The 22,313-nt window shown below is 43.3% G+C and overlaps 1 protein-coding gene across 2 annotated transcripts in view; it reads left to right on the top strand.

Moving 5' to 3' along the window:
• The window catches only part of IFT46 (intraflagellar transport 46), a 49,066-nt gene that overhangs the window by 15,565 nt on the left and 11,188 nt on the right, over window positions 1-22,313 (top strand). The window contains exons 4-10 of one of the 2 annotated variants that reach the window (XM_082273473.1): window positions 7,329-7,528; window positions 10,686-10,757; window positions 13,740-13,833; window positions 17,128-17,256; window positions 19,767-19,888; window positions 21,343-21,409; window positions 21,491-21,551. In XM_082273473.1, the coding sequence (XP_082129599.1) occupies window positions 7,329-7,528; window positions 10,686-10,757; window positions 13,740-13,833; window positions 17,128-17,256; window positions 19,767-19,888; window positions 21,343-21,409; window positions 21,491-21,551 (745 nt within the window). Of the gene's footprint in view, window positions 1-7,328; window positions 7,529-10,685; window positions 10,758-13,739; window positions 13,834-17,127; window positions 17,257-19,763; window positions 19,889-21,342; window positions 21,410-21,490; window positions 21,552-22,313 lie in introns of both variants that reach the window. The other variant, XM_082273472.1, reaches the window with a different exon arrangement.

Here is a 22,313-nt window from a genome sequence, read left to right as displayed (position 1 = left end):
AAGGTCACCATACACTATACAATCTCCTTTAGATCTACAATCAACTATGTAGTGCTAGGGCCTGCCTGATTATATACAGAGTGATTGGATAGATGGTGTCTCCTCCTATTCCATAGTTTTGGTAAATCTAAAGGAAATTGTACAGGAATTGTACAATCAGATTATATAGTGTATGGCCACCTTTATACACCTAAAAAGAACTAGTCGCGTTTTTGGTGCCGTTAATTGTTAATGGCACGCTAAAACCAGAAACAAACACACATTTTGCACGTGAAAAAAACAATCCAAAAACACAGCAAAACACACAGTAAAAAACGTGCAACACACAGCACACCAAAATGTCCCATGAGCTACTTTGCCAGGTGTAGCGCAGCCCATTGAAATCAATAGGCTGGGAGGGTGTCTGAATGTGAGCTGAGGCAGACGTATGTGCGAGGAGCTCCGATCATCCTGACTCAATCCACTGCCATCCTTGTTAGTATCAGCCTGGTGAGCCTGCATATCCACCCTACCAGTTCCTTCACATCTCCTGCTTCAGGCCTCCATCAATATTTCTGCGCCTGTACGGCTGATTCAGCCACAGTAATCCGCCCACAGCTGGCTTCAGACTCCCGCGGCCCGCCGCCATCTTGAGGCCACCGGTCCCAATCCTCTGACATCCTTGCTGTAATCATCCTGGTGAGCCTGCATACCTACCCTACCTGTTCCTTCATATCTCCTGCTTCATCCCACTGTCAATATTTCTGCGCACGGCCGGTCAGTTCAGCTGCAGTAATCCGGACACAGCTGGCTCCAGACTCCCGCTGCCTGCCGATCCTAATCCTCTGCCATCCTTGCTGGAATCAGCCTGGGGGGCCAGCATACCTCCCATACCAGTTTCCTAGCATCCCCTGCTTCAGCCCACTGTCAGTATTTCCATGCTCGGCCAGCTAGTTCAGCTGCAGTAATCCGACCGACATCTTGAGGCCTACTTTATTCTCCGCACGCTGCCAGATCCAGAGACAGGATCCACTCCTCTATCCCTGCCTGTGATGCCCCGTGGAGAAGGCAGGCCTGCTGTACTGCATCTGGAGGCTATTGGTTGGACCCACGCGACTGTAGTCATTTCGGCCTCCTAGGGAGTGCTCGGAGTGCCATCCATCCACCTGTGGCTGCTCTCCCATTACAGAAGACTCCTTACTTCCTTTCTTCTTTAATCGCAGAAGTCTTTAAAGGGCAAGCATCAGCACCATCTACAGTAGCTCAGTCTGCAATATTTCTGGACAACCCTTCATGCCCTCTAAGAACCAATCAGCGGCCACGCTGGCGGGTAAGAAGGCGCCCGCTCAATCCGCCTTCAGTTCAGACGCCGTTTTGGATCCTCTCAGAGTGTTGTTAGTGGACAGGGAGATGGCGGCGGACCTGGCGGCTTCTCTGCCACAACAGGCAGCACCATAGGCAAGTGATAACGCGGTCATCCTCTCGGCCATAGAGAAGAGCAAATCCTCCCTACTGGCCCGCATTGACCATCTGGCTGTGGAATGCATTTTCATCAGGGCGGATTTTCTTCAAGACCCTTCTTAACCTCTTCGAGGTCCCCCCAACATATATGGTGGAAAGGGCTCACAGAGTTCCATCTGGCCGGGGCACACCTGTGGCTCTACCGCGGCCTTTCCTGGTGAGGCTCCTCAATTACAGAGGCCGTAACTGCCTCCTTAGTGAGGCCTGCAAGCATCCCACTGTCTCATATGAGCACACAGCGGTGCATCTTTATTCGGATTTCTCAGCAGAATTGCAAAGGCATCGCAAGACTTTCACAGATGTCAGAAGATGACTTAGTGAATGGGATATTAAATACACCATGCCCTACCCAAGTCGCCTGTGGGTCCAACATGGCGGATCAGTGATGTTTTAGATTCCCCTGGCGAGACTAACACCAGGCTCCTACGGTAATCCTTGTGCCCAATTTCCAAGTTGTTCCCATTGCAGTTGTTGCCGTTTCATGGTCCCTCATTATCAAGTTCCAAGGTTGCTGAAGATATAACCCTGTTACAAGGTACGGAGCAGTGCTGATCTCCTAAAATGGTGGTACGCAGGCGGACTTCTTTGACCTGGTGCCCGTCATCCTCCACCTACACGGTCACCTTGCAGGACTGCCTGGATGTCTCCTTTGCATCTCCCTATGGCATGTAGGTTGGCCTTCTATATGCTGAGCATGGGTAAGGTTGTCCATCCTGCTCCAGCGCGTTCTTCCTTTAATCGGAGTTGTCCTCTGCTGTGGTAGGTGACATTTACAGTTTGAGTTTGCTACTCCCCTCAGGCAGCCACGTGTTGGTCTCCTGTCTTTCTCTGTGTCCACATTACTGGAGTTCATCCTGTGTGGCTCTCACCTGGAACTTCTTGGTCTGTAACAACCATGGACATAAAGTTACTTTCCTGGTATATGCGTGGCCTGAACAACAAAGTACCTGCAGTCCCATAAACCACATCTTATTCTTGCAAGCGACTCATTTAAGCGGTATCAAAATTCTGTCTCTTAGAAGAGCGTGGGTCAAGCAGGGGTTCCATGCCACTTACTCTACCTATGTGAGAGGAGTTGCTATCCTCCTGAATAAGTCACTCCATTACTTGGTGGAGCAAGTCATTACTGATCCGGGGGGTTGATACCTCATATTGATTCTGCAATTGTATGCACAAAGATGGGCATTGGTTAATGTGTATGTCCCCCCCCACCCCCTCTTTGATTCCACCATCCTTAACGTGATCTATACCATATTTGCTCCTCTCTAAGGTATAGCATTCAATCCTGGGCGAAGACTTCAATGCTATTCTGGATAATACGCTAGACACATCAAACCCACTCAGAGCTGTCCCCCCAGATCTGCCTGTTTTGGCAGATGTTCTCAGCTTGCAAAAATTTGGCGGTGGAAGCATCCGGGGGTCAAGTTTTTTTCTCATGCTTCGAGTACCCATAAATCAGGTTCTCATATCGATTAAGGCTTGGATCTGCTTTGGCCCTCTCCTGTGTTCGCGTGGCCTCCTACCTCCCGGCAGGTCTTTCAGACCACTCCCCTCTCAAAATATTGTTATCTTCGGGTAAAAGCCAGGACCCGAGATGTTGGAGACTGGCACCACATTGGATTGGTGACCCCAAGGTTCAGGAAATAGTATTCCTGAATGTCTGAATTTTGGCAGTACAATGAGGATTCCACCTCCCTTGATGAAGTGTGGGAGGCGTGCAAGGCTCATGCTAGAGGTGAATACATTTCCTCTATTAAGGCCCTGTGCTCCGATATTTGCCTCGCAGATCACTCAATGTGAGTCAGAGGCCTCAGTGGCTTTTGCAGAGGATCTGACTCCTGAATCATTCTCGGGCCTGTCAAAGATTAGGAGGGAACTCAGGCTCCATTACACCTCATTGGTCCATTCTGATGTACAACACCTTGCTGCCAAAGTGTTTGAATCTGGCGATAAAAATGGAAAAATGCTAGCCAACTTAGTAGCAGAACCTTCCTATCAAACTGATTCCTGGGATACAGTCTCCTGCGTGGGTGGGGGGGAGGGGCTTTGTTAAGGACCCAGAGGACATCCCAAGGGAGTTCCATAAATTCTACAATATGCGGTATCAGGATTCCCCTCTGGACCCGAACAGGTCCCTGCTGGATTTCCTGGGAGACGTACAATTGCCACTTTTTTCTGCTGAGGATAGGGGGGTACTTGACAAACCCCTATCACTCTTGCAGATTGAAGCTGCTATCCAATCCTTCCCCAATCATAAATCCCCAGGGCCAGAGGGTCTACCGGGAGAGTGGTACAAAGCCCATATGGCCCTATTGGGCCCTAGGTTACAATACTTTTTGCTCATTGTTTGGAGGTTGGACAATTACCAGTTAGTATGTATCAGGTACATATTGTGCTATTGCCCAAGTCTGGCAAATATTTGATGCAATGCTCTTCCTAAAGACCTATATCACTTCTGAATTACAACCTAAAGATCCTCACCAAAGCCCTAGACAACAGGAAAATGCACGTACTACAATCAATTATCAACATTGAGCAAACTGGCTTTATGCCTGGCAAATCCACTGATGTTAATATCCGCAGGGTTTTCACACATCTCCCAGCTTCAGTCTAAAGAGACTTCCTCAAGAGTCTTGGTAGCCTTTCGGTATTGAAAAGGCTTTTGACACTGTAGCTAGCATAAAGCTGAATGGCAAGTTGTCTTCTCCCTTTCCGATCCAGAAGGGGACGAGGTAGGGGGTGCCCTCTTTCCCCTGCCTTGTTCACGCTGGCCATGGAACCATTGGCGGGGGCATTGAGGGCATCCGATTAAGATAACTGAAATTCATGTGGCCTCTTTTGTAGACAAGCTATCACTTCACTTTCGGAGACACTAAGGATCCTGGACCGCTTTGCGGCCCTTTTGAGTCTACATACTAATTGGGGTAAATCCCTTGTGTTATCGATTGATCAAGGGGCTGAAAGGTTGGCTGATCCCAATTTTCCTTTGTAAGGGGCAACGACTATTAAATATTTAGGGAATCAATATCTCTCCCAACACTAAGGATTTTAGACATCTTTAATTTGTCTCCAAGCTCTTCAGATTGAAAGCCTGGTCACACCTCCCTTTATCCCTTAAATAAAAAAAGAAAAAAGGAATTGGATTTTAAAGGCCACAAAAGGAGAGATTATTACAATTTGTATAAAAAATAATATATTTTTTATTAAATCCAAAAAGAAAGATATAAAAAGTCCATATACATAAGACAAGACAATACAAGTTGAAAGACATTCCTCGTTGGAATATTGATAGATACACAAAATCCAGATAATGTAGTGAAGGTCTTCAAAGCCAACGTGTTTTGCCACAAGCTTTCTTTTTTGATTTAATAAAAAAAATATTTTTTATACAATTGTAATCATCCCTCCTTTTGTGGCCTTTAAAAACTCCAATTCCTTTTTTATTTTTTATTTATGCAACCATGGATGATGGCCAATAGATCACGGGTATTTCCCCTTTATCTCTTATCGGGAGAATTCATTTAATTAAAATTAAAATCCTTCCAGTTCTATTACACAGCCTTAGGCACGCCCCAGAGTGGCTACGAAATCTTTTTTTAAACAATTTAGATTCACTTATAGGCTCCTTCTTATGGCAATCCCAACCAGCTAGATTTAGCAGGAAAGTTTTATCCAGACGTTGGACGCAAGGGAGCATGGCTTTCCCAGACTTTCATACCTACTATTTGGCAGCCATGCTTACCCACGCTCATAACTGGCTTATCTCTGATGACACAAATGCCTCAGTATTAGAAGCTGCGCATTCAGGATCCTATGAGACCCTCTGTAATCTCCACTACAGGGGTCTGAGAGTCTCTCACCCGCCCCTTAGAGCCTCTCTAAAGGCAGTTATTAAGGCCTGGCAATGCTGTCTTTACTAAACCCAATATATGGAGGGGTAAAAGGTCCCCATCAACGTTTTTGTTCAATTCCATGCTACCAAAATTTCATTCCTTGCCAGACTAAAGGAATCGGATACCTTTCAGATATTTGTGATGGGAGGGCCCTATTTACAATTGATAGGTTGAAAGATAAATCTACACAGCCTAATGCTTTCTTTTTCCGATTCCTGCAACTCTGACACGCTTGTGTAGCGCAGTTTGGGTCCTCATTGAAGCAAGACGATTTGGAGGCTCTCCTCCGGGATGACGGTCTCAAAAAAACACTTTCTGTGATCTACAAGTCACTACTTCCCTCCATTCATGTGGGACTAGATGCCCTGTTAACTGCGTGGCATTTGGAGGAACAGGACTTAGACAATGAAGACTGGGAAGATCCCTGGGAAAGCCCATTTCAAGCACTAGTATCGACTAAAGACCGGCTGATCCAATTTAAAGTAGTTCACATAATTTATTTTCACGCCACAACGACTACATAGTATATACCCTAATTCTTCTTCTTGCTGTTGGAGATGCTCTAGTGACCCTGCTGGATTTGCCCATATCTTTTGGGAGTGCCTCTCAGATTAGTAGCTGTTGGTGGGAAGTAACCCAGTTTATATCTACCCGATCTACTATACAGAATCCTGTAAAAGTTGTTGTTTGCCTCCTGGGGTTAGTTGTCTCTCTGGCTGTTAGTAGGGCGATTGTGTACTCTTTTAGGTCTCTTATTATTTAATGCCAGGAAGGCGATAGTGCTCAAGTGAAAATCAGACACAGCCCCTAATCTGCCCTTCTGGAAGCATTTAATCAATAAGGTTGTATTCCTATACAAAGCTACTTATTTGTCCCGGGGTTGCCCTAGGAAAATTAAGAAGGTCTGGCACTTGTGGACAGATTCGGAGTGTACAACAGATGATCAGGAGTCCACAGACTGAATTCATTTCCCCCATGATATGAACAAATTTATTCCTCTGCAGGGACTCGCATTACATTTGTTCAGGTAGGATTCTAAACACGAGTTCATATTCTTCCGATACATTATCCTGATGGTTGAGAGGGAACAGGAATCTCCCTATAATTTGTCAACCCTTGAAGTGATTTTTTAAGAGAATGACAGAGCGAGGTGTATGGAAGGTGTGTTGTTTCTTTCCCCCCTTTTTTTGGGGGTTCTATAATAGGAGGTGGTATTAGTAGTTCTATGTTTTATGTATTAGCTGGGGAATACCCAAAGTCTATGTTTTGTACCTTTTTTACATCTCAATTTCGCAATAAAAAAAAAAAGAAATCGATAGGCTGCCCTATGCGTGTCACGGGAAAAATGAGTCAAAAAATGTGCAATCCCACTATGCTAAGTATGAATGGGGCCTGAAAGTAAAATTATTATTTTTAGATAAGCACTTCAGTCCGCTGTCTGCTGAAAAGGAGATCTCTCCGCTGACGTACTGCTATCCGATCCGATCCTGTCCGTCAAATCCAGACAGATGGAAACCCTATTTTACATCTGTCTGGAGGATCGGATTGGATAAGATCGGATGAAAACGGGACAGGCGGTCCGTTTTCATCCGATCTCCCATAGAGGAGGGGCCCTGACAGCTCCGTCTCTGCAAAGTAAGCGGAGATGGAGCTGTCATTTGCCTGCTCAGCGGGGATCGGCAGATCGATCCCCGCTGAGCAAAACGGAGTCCGTCGAGCACACCGCCCATGTGAAAGGGACCTTAAACTAAAAGTTTAGTTGGCTTGAAAATATGAATATGTAGTTTTTTTTTTTTTTTTTTCCCAAAAAGCGTTTTGAAAATTGTCTGATTCAATAAATACAATATGAAGTATTAGTCTGTCTATCTTAAAATACTGTTGAGAATTTTATGATGTTTATTTTTAATGCACTTCTATACTTCCTACAATATATAGAAAGAGAAAGCTGCTAATAAGCCTGGAGAGATTCGTATCAGCTCTCAGCATGAATTTAGTGATGATGAAGATCTAGACAATACAGGAGATGGAGATGACGATGATGACGACGACGATGACGACGACGATGATGATGACGATGATGACGACGACGATGATGATGAGGAAGATGAGGAAGGAAATAGCACTTCAAATGTGGGGTGAGTGTAAAAAGGAATTGTTTTATGAGAATATAAACAAAATGTAACAATGGGAGAAGAGGTACGTAAATAGAGGCCAGTAGCCAAAAAGTTGTTTGGCAATATGGTTTCCTACTTTTATTATAAATGGGGTGAAAAAGTTACAGAAAACTGTCACTAACTCACCATAATGAAATTAAAGGCACCCTGTAAAATAGTATATATAAAAAGCTATCTCAATTAAAATATGTGCTCTGAAGAAGCTCGTCTGACGAGTGAAATGCGTCAACATGACATCACGTCGGGTAATCCTGGGAAACAGGTCGCTACCTTTGGACACACCGCTCTCCCTGGTGAACAAACCGCAGACACAGTCGAAGGTGCACACTAACTAACACTGCAGCGTGTGATGTCGGAAGTACAGGGAGTGGGTCTACTCCCCCCTGCAAAGACAGGTGGATTTCTCGGCAAGAGCCAACGCGGAAGAGAAGTATCGGGAAGTGGTGATATACATTGGGACAGTTTACCCTGGGGGGGTTTACATATCAACCCCACCACCGATTCCATCCCATCCCACCTACACACTTGCGCTACACACTCGCGGTATCGGCAGGACTGTGCACTTAGAGACTGTAGCTCACATTGCTTGATGTGCAGAGAGTAGGTCATCCCTCTTTCCCTCTGCAATTGCTTCTGGCTGATACTTTCTCATCAAGCACACAGCACTATATGCTTGAGCTTTTAGTCCCGGCGATCTTCCCCCACCCCAAGCAACAGCCCAACTCATACAATTAGTCTTTGAGCTAGTGGCCTACCTGTGATCCATTTAAATATCTTGTGAATTAATATATGCTCTGATCCACTACTGGACACTTACTTATATGGCCTGCAGAAATTGACCAGCGAAGTATTACATTGATCCCTTTACGGAGAAATCTGTGCCCTTGTGGACATGTCATTACTGGTTTACTACCTGGTCTCCTTTGCTGCTTATATTACACAATTGTCTATTAGTGAGTGGATGGATGTGTGCCTGTGGTAGCTTCCTGTGTCCATTGACAGCATTGTCCTATTTTAATTGAGATATGGTGGAGGTGTAGTTTTTGTCATTACTTAAATTGTTTGTTTTTCAATAAAGCCTTTTGTAATTTTTTAAATACTAATTGTACCTTGTTGATGATATCTGTCCAACTTTTTATATATGTTGACTTTAATCTAGAGCATGGGTGTCCAACCTTTTGGCTTCTCTGGGCAACATTGAGTGTAGAGAAATTTTCTCAGGCCGCATATAAAATATATACTATAATTAAGGTATATAAGTAATAAAACGCTGATTTAACACAACTAGTGGATGATCCCCTCCGAGGCAGCCACTGCCTACAGTTAGTTGGAAACCTCTGTGGCCATGCCCCTGACTCGACTTCCTTCCTCCCCAGCAAAAAAAAATAAAAAATTGTCAGGGGGCAGTGGACCGCATTGCCTGTGGTTCTGGGCCACAGGTTGGACATGCCTGATCTAGAGGAACACACTCCCCTTCCTTTTCCTTTATGTTTGAAGTGGAGTGATGGTATATATTGATCCCAGGGACTGGATTGACTAATTGTTCCCCTCGGATCAATTATATGGAGGTGTAGTCTTGACAAACATTTTATTTTTCTGGTTATTATGTGACCCTGTAAAATAAGCAAAACAATACACACCTTTCCAGTGTACAGGGACTCCAGTCTTTGTTCCCTTGCAGAACGATGACTGGAACTGGTATCCACCTGGTCCCCACAGTTTGCTGTGGTACCTCCCATCAGCCCCTACAGGGGAAGGTAGGCAGAAACACAGCATATTGTAAGGGACCTGATAGATATCTGACAAACCAGAATTGTTGTATACCAGTGGCAGCCATAGCAGCCCCCCCAATACCTACCTGAGCCCCATCTTTATCCAGTGATGTTGCTGCAGTTTCTCAGCTGCCCGGGACTTCCCACCTCATTGGCTGAGACATCAGTGCGGGGCGATTGGCTCCCACTGCTGTCATTCAAAGTCAGTCAGCCAATCAGGAGCGAGAGGGGGTGGGGCCAATTCACAGCTCCATGTCTGCATTTACACAGGGAGCTGTAGCCTGGCTGCTTGCTGTGGGGGCACTCAATAGAAGGGAGGGGCCAGGAGCACAGAAGAGGGACCCGAGAGGAGGAGGATCCGGGGCACTGTGCAAAGCCAACTGCACAGAGCAGGTACAGTAAGTATAACATGTTGGTTAGAAAAAAAAAAAAACAAGACTTTACAATTACTTTGAGTAGCAACATTGCTTTAAATGCAAATGCATCTAAATTAAAACTGTATAGGTTAGTAACATAGATGCAAGCTTGTATTTTATTCAATATACACCCAGTGTAATCCAAATGCAGAGCTTGATCTCCATTTTTCAGATGAAAGATGAGTATTGTAGATATAACAATGAACGGTCAAATTGATATTGGTAAATATGTTCATATAAAACTGCTAGTCTACAAATTAAAGAAGTCTTACAACCTGCCTCCTCAATGCCTGTTTTAAAACCCTGGGTGATTGGGAACCTCTGTTATAAATGTTCCTGCAGGTAATCCCTTCTTTTTTTTCCTATAGGGATTGTGTTAAACACTTTAAATGTATGTGTGTGTGTATGTGTATATATATATATATATATATATATATATATATATATATATATATATATATATATATATATATTGCATTGAGTGGGGAAGAATTAGAACCCTTCTCTGATTTTTTTTTATTGCTATTAGAAAGTCCTCTTTATTTGGTATGCTGGTGACCACAGTCACCAAAAGCATTTGCATTTGTCTTTGGTTCTCTTGGAGAACTTCCTGTCTTGTGAAACCATTGTCACTGTGACAGTAAGTGAGAGGAATTCTCTCTGACCGAGACCTGAGTAGAAGGTATATATATCAAAATGGTTTATTCTGTATCCAAAATGGAAAAAAAAAATTAAAACATTTTAATTTTCTTCTTGGCAAATAAAATCTCTATGGAAATTACTATATACTGTGTATATCTATTTAACCTTTTTTTTTATTATTATTATCCTGTAGGATAGATCACAGCCAATTGTTTTAAGGTATGGCTTATAGCAAAGGTTGGGAATTTTTGTTCTAAAATATGACATTATTATTCTCCTCTCTTCTAGTTATGACCCCGCAGACTTTGAACACCTCCCAGTGACATCAGACATTAAAGAGCTGTTTCAGTACATTATCAGGTAATGTCTAAACTGTATTGTAGGGAAGTTCACATAAAAAACGGAAATATGAAAAATACATTTCGTTTTAATTAAAGACCTGAATCTGGTAGTCTATGAATGCAAATTTGTAGTTTTGTTTTTTCACTGTGTATACCCCTTTTAGGGAAATTGTTCATTTTATATCTTCACATGGACTACCTTTGGGAACATCAGTACAAATTATCAGGTGTAGCCTATAAATGGAGCCATTGTTTATTCAAGAACCAAATAATGCCAGCACTTTTAATGGACAAAGACAATCCCTTTACTTAAAGTGGTTGTAAAGCCACAATATTATGATGATACAATCCACTCTGTTAAATAAGCACGTGTCCCACTGCATGTGTTTTATAAAAAAAAAAAATGCAGATTTCTACCTGATTTCAGAGCACCTCCCAGCGCTCATATGACTCCTCCACGCTCTCCTCTCCTGGGCTGACCGCTCAAGTGGGTGGGGCCGAGAACTCCCGCTGAGGTCAGCTGGAAGAAGAGTGATGAGCAGTCACATGAACGCAGGAGGCGCTCTGAAATCAGGTAGAAATCTGCATATTTTTTATTAAACACATGCAGTGGGGCGCATGTCCTTATTTAATAGAGGGGATTGTATCATCATCATATAGTTTTATTATCAGCAGGAGGGGAGGGGTGGGCACAAGGGCTATGTGGATGACGGAGGCACGTAAACTGACCACGGTGTCAGGGCTCAACAGCCGTATTAAACCATGGTCAATTTACAGGGGGGAGGGCAGAACCAGGCAGGATCAGTCAGGTATTTTAGATTATACAAAGGGCCAAATTACACAGCACAAGCACTGTGTTGTATAACATGCTTTAAGGGAACAGGATCAATTTTTTCTTTTTTTTTAGTCTAACAAACACTTTAAAGTGGAGACATTTTTAATCTGAAGCCAGCAATGCTTATCTCTAATCAGGGGGTCTTGTACATTTTTGATGTGCCAACATTTTTAAAAAATATCTTGGATAGTGGGTAATCCGGGCTGTAGTGGTGGTATTCACCATTGCTTAGATATAGTCTGGTGCTTTGTCTTCTGTTTAGGAAAAGTTCACCTTTCGTAACATGTTACATGTTACACCCATTTTTTAAAAAACGCAGCCGTGTGGGGCTCCACCTGCACATACCGACAGTCTTTGCGGCTGTTGAACTCTCTAGGTAGTTCAATGAGGTATGAGCAGGCAGATACACTGACTGTCTGCAGGAGCCCTGCATGGCACCTGCGATCTGCTGATCGCGTGTGCAGTGCTTTGCAGGCTCATAGAAAAAAAAGAAAAATAATAAATGCACATTTTCTTTTAACGGCAAGAAGATGTGCATTTATTAATTAATTTCTTTTTTTTTTTTTTTTTACAAAGGTGAACTTAACCTTTAAGAGCAAGGTGTCAGGGACGTTGTGGCTGTTTCCTTAAGGCAAGCTCAAACTAGTCATAATCCATAGTTTAAATACATCACACAATCCATTTTAAGATCATCAGTTATGCCTTGTTGCATGCACGTTGTTGGGTCCTAGGCCATAAAGCGCAAAGCAAATTTAACCAAGCTTTGTTTATTCCAATATTTTAATAAAATATTTGTTGGCCTTGTATTATAAAATTACCTACAGTATCTATTCTCTAATACTTGCATAGCTTAATTTATTAGAAATTGAATAAAATGTGAATAACCTAAAATAGAACATGCAGCTGATTTCTCTGTTTATATAAAAAAAAGGTTTATAAACCTCTTGCCATCCACTATATATGAGTTGCGGCAAAAGGGTTGGCTTTAACGCTGCTATGCCGCACATATGCGTCAATGGGCAGCCAAAGGTTTCTGTGCTGAGAGCATGCACTGCATTGGATTCTCTAGAATCCAGAGAATTTACATGGATTTCTATAATATGTGGTTTTAAAGAGTGATATTATTAACCACTTCCGGACCGCTTACTGTGTATATACGTCGGGCCTTTAACCTTAAATACCGAGGTTATGGTAAAACACCCTGGTATCTATTTATGCAGCTGGCGATCCGGAATCTGATGAAAGTGGTCCCGGCGATGGATTTGCCACGGGATCACTTTTATGGGCAGCGGGAGAGATCCCCCCCCCCCTCCCTCATGCCGCTTCCTGGTCGTTTTCTCCGCTTACCAGAGCCATCAGTTGAGGCGAAACCAATCTGACCCTGTGCAGTGATGGGCAGAAAGTCGAGTGAGGGCAAGATGGCCCCCACTCGACTCTATGCCCCTGGAGGCCCGGAGGGACGACTTTTTCCCAACAACCTTAAAGGGACAAGTGCATTGGGGTACCATTCAGGATAAATGGAACTACAAGAAAATGACATTCTGTCATATGCAGGATTATGGAGATATGATTATGTGGAACTTTGGTGTATGATGATCAAAAGTGTAACACTTGTATAGCCATCTTTGATGCACTTGTGCTAACATTTCCAGTCTAGATTATCCTTATACTAAATTAGTATCTGGGAAGTCAAAAATGGGTCAAACAAGTAACACTAACTTCAATACTTGTTTTATTCTTTCGGCAGACCCCTTTATATTTGGGTAAACTGAATTAAAATGTATTGAAATGTTGCTGAAATAAAAAATGTATTGGAGTGTTTGTACTGCAGCTACTCTACTATACAGTGTATTTGGTCTTGAGTATAATTCAGAAATACATTTTCATGTACAGTTATATTTTAATGGATTCCTCCTCCTCCTATTTGGAAGCATCCATGGGGTTGATTGCAAAATCTGGTGCAGCTGTACATAGAAACCGATCAGCTTCTAACTTCAGCTTGTTTGGTTAACCTTTGACCATAAAACCTGGAAGCTGATTGGTTTCTATGCAGAGCTGCACCAGATTTTGCACTCAAGTTTTAATATATATCTCCCCCCATATGTATAGATTGTGGTAACCTACATTTAGCTTCAGTAGTTTTAAATGCTTTGATTATTTCACCAGATACACTCCGCATACCATAGATTTGGACCACAGATTAAAACCTTTTATCCCAGATTTTATTCCTGCTGTTGGAGATATCGATGCATTTCTAAAGGTATTGTACTTACTACAGCAATAATTCATTTTAAAAAATGGCTTATTCCATTTTATACAGTTTTATCAGTTTTGTGCAAAACGAAAAAGTCTTAAAGTGATTGTAAAGTCTCCTTTTTTTACATAACAAACATGTTATACTTACCTGCCCCATGAAGTGGTTTTGCACAGGACAGCCCCAATCCTCCTCTTCTTGGGTCCCTTTTTGCTGCTTCTAGCCCCTCCCACCTGTCGAGTACCCTCACAGCAAGCAGCTTGCTATGGAGGCACCCAAGCCGAGCTGCGGCTCCGTGTGTCCATTCAGACTCAGACCTGCGGTTCGCCCCCACCCCCTCTCTCTCCTGATTGGCTAACTGATTTTGATTGACAGCCACGAGAGCCAATGGTACTGCGGTTTTGTCTCAGCCAATCAGGAAGAGAGTCCCGGATGGCTAAGGGACACCTGGACATCGCTGGACAGAGATTGGGCTTAGGTAGGTATTAAGGGGTGCTGGGAAGGCTGCTGCACACAGAAGGCTTTTTATCTTAATGCATAGAATGTGTTAAGATAAAAAAACCTTCTGACTTCACAACTTCTTTTAATAACAACTAGTAAGAGCCATTTTCCTAATTGTACATCTCAGAGCACCGAAAATGGTAAAATCTTAGACCACTGGGATGTGCTCTACCTCCAGGTGACTGGCAAATAGCAAAGCTTAACTCAGCCCTGCATAACCCCTTTCACTCCCAAAATTGCGTTTTTTGCTAGTATTCTAGGTGGTAGGTGATGAACATACCTCTCTCTGCTGAGAGAGTTTTCCTTTCCATTGTACTTTTTAGATCTTCTAGCAAGATTGCATCCAGCTGCTGAGGCTTTGTGTTCTTGAAGTAGCCTTTAACCGGATTAGTTTCTTTGGATTTCAGTTCCTAGAGGTACTGTACCCAAACATTGGGGGGAAAGACAGAGATGACCTGTAAACTGCTCTGTACACTGGTCCCTGTGGAAAGCACTTATCTTGGCAGGTGGTATAGCCCAGTTTTTTGAAGGCCCAATGGTGTATGCCTGACACAGGAGAGGCAAGAATGAGCTGTTACGTGGCTGTGAAGCATTTTCATTATAAGTAGATGCCTCTGTTTTGGGTTCACTGGTGCTTTGTTCCTGCCTTTAGGCTTTGGGAGACATGGGTGTGGTTTTATGGTTCTCTCGCCGCCTTCAGGAGCGATGGTGTGCAGTCAGTTGTGGTGCCTCCCTGAGGTCACTGCATGTTCAGAGTAGTGAGGCCTTTCCGGGTCCTTAGGCTATGGCATAGTTGTTGGCCCCCTGTGCTGGAACACCACAGGCTGATCCCATGTTTGGCAATGCCTCTGATAGGTTTATCCAAAAGATCACAGCAGGAAAAAGTACACCCCCACCCTTGAAAAAAAGGCAGAAGCCTTTGGGGCAAAAAAACATTTATGTCAGGGGTCAAAATTAGTTCCTTTTGTTTCTTCCAGAACTCACAAGCAGAAGACCCACTTTTTGAGGAAGAACTAGACTCCCAAGCCTGCCCCTGGAGGGTTAGATGTCCTCTTCCCAATGAAGGGGTGCCCCCACTTCCAAGTGGGTGGACATCTGGCAGCTATTAAAGCCATTTAGACCTGGGATATCTCAGATGTCCTGCAATTTCAAAACTTGCTACCAATATGTTTCATGCCTTTTTGAAAGTGCCTGCTGCACCCAACAAAGGAGCAGCCCCTGGTGGGTTTGGTGCACATCAAGGATGCCTACCTGCACACTCCCATATTTCTGCCTCACCAGCATTATCTGCATTTTGCATTAGAGGAACAGCACTTACAGTTTGTGGCTCTGCTCTTAAGCCTTGCCATGGCACCACAAGTTTTTACAAAGGTGTTGATCTGAGTGTTTTGCTCTACTTTCAGCGCTGGCAATCACCATTTTGGAGTTTTTGGTGATCTGCTCCTGCATGAACAGTCAGTGGACAGCTTTAAGGCCAATGTGTAAAAGATCATGCAAAGCCTACAAAATATCCGCTGAATCCTCAGCCTCTAAAAGTTGATGTTGAATTTTTCACAATGCCTGGAATATCTGGGCCTGGGCTGCATGATGTCCTGTCATATGTTTTTTCCTTCCCCAGGAAAAGCTTTGGATCCTCTGGTCCAAAGTACAGGAACTATGATCTAATTCATGTCCCTCTTTTAGCTTCTGCATGAGGGTGCGGGGTTTGATGACCCCTTCTAGGTAGTCCTGTACACTCCATTTCACGGAATGTTGCAACTCAACATCCTTAAAGATTGGAACCATACAATGAATTTTCAATCTAAACTGTTGTAATATTGCATCTTCACCTCTCGGAAGGCTGATACAAAAGCTAACATGTGCCTGGCCATCAGTTATTTTTCATATATATATAGTTGGCTGGGTCTATTCTGTCAGCTATTTGTTTCTAGATTTTGCATCACAGGCTTAAATGTTTCAGAGAACTTTAATGCCCTGCGTCTTCTGGATCTCAGTAGTTGGCTTAGGAGTCTGTCTGTCTGTCAGCCATGTGCAATGAGATGCATTAACTGCAGGGATCTACAGAAAATGTATGCGTGTTCCTGTTTTATTGAAGGCTGTCTCCTGGTGGGGACATGGTTTTGAAAGGCTTAGAGAAGGATTAAACCACTGTCAAGTTTTTTTTTTTTTTTTCGAAGAAAAACCTTAATATGCATTTGATTAATCTGTCTATATCTCTGTATCTTGTGATAATTTGACACGCAATTTTCATTGAGGACCCATTTACACCAGCTAACTGTACATCTGCTGAAGTGTGCCAGGGGACCACCATGCCGATACACAGATCCCGGGGAATTGCGCTGTTTACTTTTCTTTTTCACAAAACTTTGTTGAAATGTCACAATTGACTTTTCAATACAGTTTGATTCAGCGCAGCAGCATTGCAATGCAGTGGTTCGCCTCGCAACCTGCTGCTCTTAACAAAGTGGACTGGGTTGTTCCAACGCTTCTGGCGTGAATGGGCCCTCAGGGTCCGTTCAAACCTGTCTGTTTTACTACATTAAATTGCATTTAAAATATTAACCTCATTCATTATTATGTGACCAGTTTACATCTTAACATTGCTGCTTATTGTATTTTTCAAATATAGGGCATACTGCACATGTGTTTTAAGCAAGTTAAGCAGCTCCATTGGAATGAGTGTATCATACAGTTTTGCCTGTCTGGAAAAATTCCTTGTTTTGGAAGTTGTGATGGAATAAATAACTAATGTTGTTGGCATCCCAATTGTTTAACAATTTTCATGTATCCTCCATGTAGGTTCCACGGCCTGATGGTAAACCTGATCACCTTGGTTTGTTAACCCTAGATGAACCTTCAACAAAGCAATCTGATTCCACTGTTATGGCTCTATGGTTGACTGAAGGGTCAAAGCAACACAGTGTTTCGGTGAGTAACTGTGTCGGGAAGTACAAATTATGGAAGCAAACATAATAAATCCTTGAGGGATAAAAAATAACCATATTTCTTAATCGTACATGACAGGATCTCTGTTAATTATGACCACTACTGTCCCCTACAGGTGAATGGACACTAGACTAAAAAAAAATGCTGGCTTCTCACCCAGGCATATCACCTTGCAGCACAGCACAGTCTTATAGTTATATAGTTAAGTTGAAAAAAGACACAAGTCCATCTGGCTCAACCAATAAAAAACAGTAAATAAAACCCAATCATACAATCCCATATACACATCCTATACCCACAGTTGATCCAGAGGAAGGGAAATTCCTTCCTGATCCCCCGAGAGACAATCGGATATTCCCTGGAATTTTACCTATAAATATTAGTACCCATTTATATTATGTACACCAAGGAAAGAATCCAGGCCTTTTTTAAAGTAATCTAGTGAGCCGGCCAGAACCACCTCTGAAAGGAGTCTATTCCACATTTTCACAGCTCTTACGGTGAAGAAACCTTTCTGTATTTGGAGGCGAAATCTGTTTATAGTTACATCTTAGTTTTGTGCTAGTGTCGTTGGATGATAAATGTGCCTCTGAAGTCTATGATCTATCTATCTATGGTCATATGGAAGAAATGGATTGGATGGTGGCACTCCAAAATAATGTTCTATATTCAAAATTGCAAAAATAAATAAAAGATGAACATACCAGATTGGAGATGATAACACTGAAAGCTAACACGTTTCATACCAAAACTGGTGCTTAATCATAGCTGAGATAATAGACACATGTGCAGGTATATATATATACCAGTAAATGACTCTAAAAATCATTCTAACTAGGCTCACCTGCACATGTCAAATCAAGGCATAGCTAAAACAAAACAGAATGACTATCCGTTCCAGGAGATGGCCACAAGCCTCAGCCTCCATTCACATGATTAAAAAAAAAAAAAAGCCCCATTGAACTCCATGCGTCCAGCGCCCACATGTAGATTAGGGGGCCGGACGCATGGATGGGGGGGGGGGGCGCCCCTGCTCCCCATATGACCAGCCACCACTGGAGTAGTGGTTAATGACTCTGAATGGTCTAAGGTTATCAGTGATGTACCCCAAGCTTCAGTGTTGGGACCCTTACTTTTTAATATTTTATAAATGATATAGGGTCTGGGGTTGAAAGTAACAGTTCAGTGTTTGCAGATGACACCAAGCTATGCAGTGGAATAACTTCTTTACAGGATGTCTCCAACTTACAAACCAACCTCAATGCACTGTTTCATTGGGCAACTATGTGGCAAGTGAGGTGTAATGTTGATAAATGTAAAGTTATGCACTTGGGGGCTAAGAATATGCATGCATCATACATACTAGGGTGAGTAGAACTGGGGGAATCCATAGCGGAGAAGGATCTGGGTTTTCTAGTAGATCCTAAGCTTAATAATAGCAGGAGGTGTAAGGGAAAACCCTTCCAACAGCTCGGACTCAACCAGGTACATGACAGATGCGTTCCTGCACTTCCCGATCTTTCACCTTCCCCAACAATTTCTACGTTTTGCTGTGGAGACTCACCAAAATCAGTTTGTGGCATTGCCATTTGTCCTATCTACTGCCCCCAGAGTGTTCACCATGATGTTGGGTCTGATTCTGGGTTTTTTAAGAACCTTGTGGTTTCCCCATTTTGGGGTTTTATGGACAACCTGCTTCTCCAAGAGCAATTGGATCAGTCCTCAAACATTTCCGATGCAGGTGCAGGTTCTAGAGCAGAATGATTGAGTACTGAACATTCAAAAATCCACCTTGGTCCTGACACGGCATCTAGAACATTTGTGCCAAGTGTTTTTTACACAGAAAAACTCATTCCCTCAGATCCCTGATGGAATCTTCAAGGTCTCTGGAGATTCCTGTATCTGCCTCTACATGAGGGTGCTAGGGAAGATGGCCCCTGCTTTGATGCTATTTGGCATGCCCATTTCCATTCCTGGGAGTTTTAACATATTTATTTGTTGGCCTGGGACAAGAGTCCACCAGTCCCTGAATCTAACTTTACATCTTAATCCAAGGGGCAAGTTGGCTCTAGAGTGGTGGATCTTCCAGATGTTGGATGTGGGAAAGCACATTGTGAATTGGGGATGCCACACTCCTAAGCAGCTTATGTACTAAATTAGTAGATAAAAAGCGGCCTACATAGGCTGCTTAGGAGTGTAGTATCTCTGAGTCACAATTTGCACAGTAGGCGAGGATCGGCGCTTCAGGTATCGGCACCCAAAAGTAGTGGGTCACTGGAGCAGGTTGGATAGGTTCTTGGAGTGGCACTTTAACAAACAAAATAGGTCAAAAAATGTTAGCACATGTGTAAATACAACTAGATTTTTTTGCTGGAATTAGCATAATAATTTATTGCCAATCTAATGACAATGTAAAAAGCTTTTTGACTGGAGCACAACAAGATAAAGAAGGACCCTTAGTTTTTCATGCCAATGTTATGTCTTCCTAGCAGCAGCAAATAAAAGTGAAGAGCCTGGACAATGCAGAAAGGAATCACAAAGCTATAGATTCTTGGATAGCAAGCATCAGCGAATTACATCATTCAAAACCACCTGCTAGTGTTCACTATACTCGGTAAATTCTTCATTCATTTATTTTTTTTTTTTCTAATGTATACCCATATACATTAGTCTGAACTTGAAATAACTCTGCCTGCAAATTGGAATAGGACCATCTCCCCGACTGCCATGGTGTTCTTCATCTTAGGTTTCCCACACATAGCTCCGGCTCATAGACTTTAAAGAAAAATTTCAGCTAAAATTGGGTTAAGGAGAACTAATAACACATAAAGGAAGATTTTTCACCAGTTCATGCGCTGACCAGATATACACTCCAAAGCTGGCTGGTAGTCTTTTAAAAGAAAAAATGCACACGTAAGGTCGTTGCAGCTCTCCTTGTTTCCACTGGGTGACGGACAAAGGATCTGTATGAAAATTCAAAAGAAGACACAAGCGCACAGCCGCCCTCGCATAATATAGTTTTAATGAAGACAATAGACAAAACTTGTGTTTGATGCACTCACATATTTCCAGATAATTCAGGGCATGTACAACGACTGAATCCCTTCTCCTCTCCTGGAGGGCCCTTTCAAGTAGTACGCAGCTCGATCGCTGCTCCTCGTGTACCTGAAGACGGGACCCCAGGTCCTCTTAGCCGAGGCTCTGGCATTCTCAGCCCACCGCGTCTGCGTACCAGACCCGCCGGCTTGGTGGTGACCTAAGGAAGGCCATGCCTCCGAAACGTGTAGTCATAGCAACACAATGGGCGTACACCATCCATAGTCTTCCAGCAGGGCCACGGCACCCATGCGCAGTGACGACTGTCAAAGCCTCGGCTAGGAGGACCTGGGTCCCGTCTTCGGGTACGAGAGGATCAGCGAACGAGCTCCGTACTACTTGAAGGGGCCTCCCAAGAACTAATGAACAATAAACATGATAGACTTTTACATAAGCAGGTCAGATAAGCAGAGGATAGTATAAGAAACAGCAGTTCACATGCCTCATTTCCTGCACAAGAGTCTTGAATACAGTTTTCCGTCAATGAGTTAGTCATTTAGGGTTCATTCACACTGCATTGCGCAGAGGCTCATACAGTGAGTAAGCCCTGTTTATGTGTCTGGAACTGCATGCAGACAGCCTGTGTTAGCCAATAAAGGTGCAGCGGCTGTACGGACACCTGAGTTTGACAGGAACACATGGATGGGTGCACGGCTCCAAACATACACTGTATACGCTCAGAGTCATGCACCATTCCTGCTTAACTGTCAAACTCGGATGTCTGTACAGATGCTGTGCCACCATTGACTAACATAAGCTGTCTGCACGCAGCTCATGCTGCTCCAGACATATAAACACATGGCTCCTGCACAATATAGGGGCCTCTATGCCTGTGTAAATTAGTCTTTAAGGATATGATGAATGCTCCCTAATAAGTTTCCAAATCCTATTCTTACGTGATCTTCAGTAAACTTGATTTTTTCCTCTTTTCTTGTAAGTCTATCTTAAACATATAAATCATTTTGTCTCTAGGCCTATGCCAGAAGTTGAAACACTGATGCAGGAATGGCTGCCAGAATTTGAAGAACTCCTTGGAAAGGTTTGGTTACTAATGTGAAATTCTTATTCTTGGAATACAGGAACAGTTGTTCTAAACTTCTGTCCTTGCTTGTTTCATCAGGTTAGTTTGCCATCAGCTGATTTGGATTGTGACCTACCCACCTATATTGATATGATATGTGGTAAGTTTGCAAATATGTCAGGAATTTAAGTCCACTTTCTCAGGAAGCGGACAGGCTCATAGAGACACGCTGACAGATGTCCATAGGATAGCCGCAAGAACTGGAAGGAGAGAGTCTGAGGAGCTGATGAGGCTCTCTTCTATTGGGGGAGCGCTGACTAGGAGATGCCCAGATGCTCGCTGGGCACTCTGTGACCTGGCCAAATTCTTCCTTTGTTAGTACCTGCATGCCAAAATCCCAGGGAGCTGTGCACCTGTTCTTCACTCCAGGTAAGGATCTGTAGAAATCCATGCTGTACCATTCTCAGGCTCTCTCTCTCCAGTCACAGTGCTTTTTAAAGGGCATTTGACAGGTAGTGATGATGTGTTATATCACCTCCCCACCATCTGATTTACCCCACAGGGTTGGATACAGCACAGCCATATTGAACTCAATGGGCGAGATTGACAATTAGTGCCACTTGTCAGACTCTACAGCCCAAGTTAAAAATGCCGCAGCCTCAGCATATGAACAGCTCCAGCTGGCTGTTTGATAGTTTGGGTGGGCGGCCCGGGGGGCTGGTAAAACGTCATCTCAGCTGCCTGTTTTTACCACCCCCAGTCCCCCCATCTGAAAGAGACCTATTTCATGAGTGCTTTGTTTTCTATATGTTTATGTACTTCTGGACCTTCCCAGGTCCAAAATTAATATTGAGAAGAATTAAGTTTGACCCTTCACAACAATCCCATTTTCTCAGGTGGCCCCTTGGGAAAATCAATTGCC

This window comes from Pelophylax lessonae (genome assembly GCF_965119305.1).
Source record: "Pelophylax lessonae genome assembly, chromosome: 12".
In the NCBI taxonomy this organism is placed as follows: domain Eukaryota; kingdom Metazoa; phylum Chordata; class Amphibia; order Anura; family Ranidae; genus Pelophylax; species Pelophylax lessonae.
Note: the sequence above shows the minus strand (reverse complement) of the source record. Positions and strands in the feature narration are given on the sequence as shown.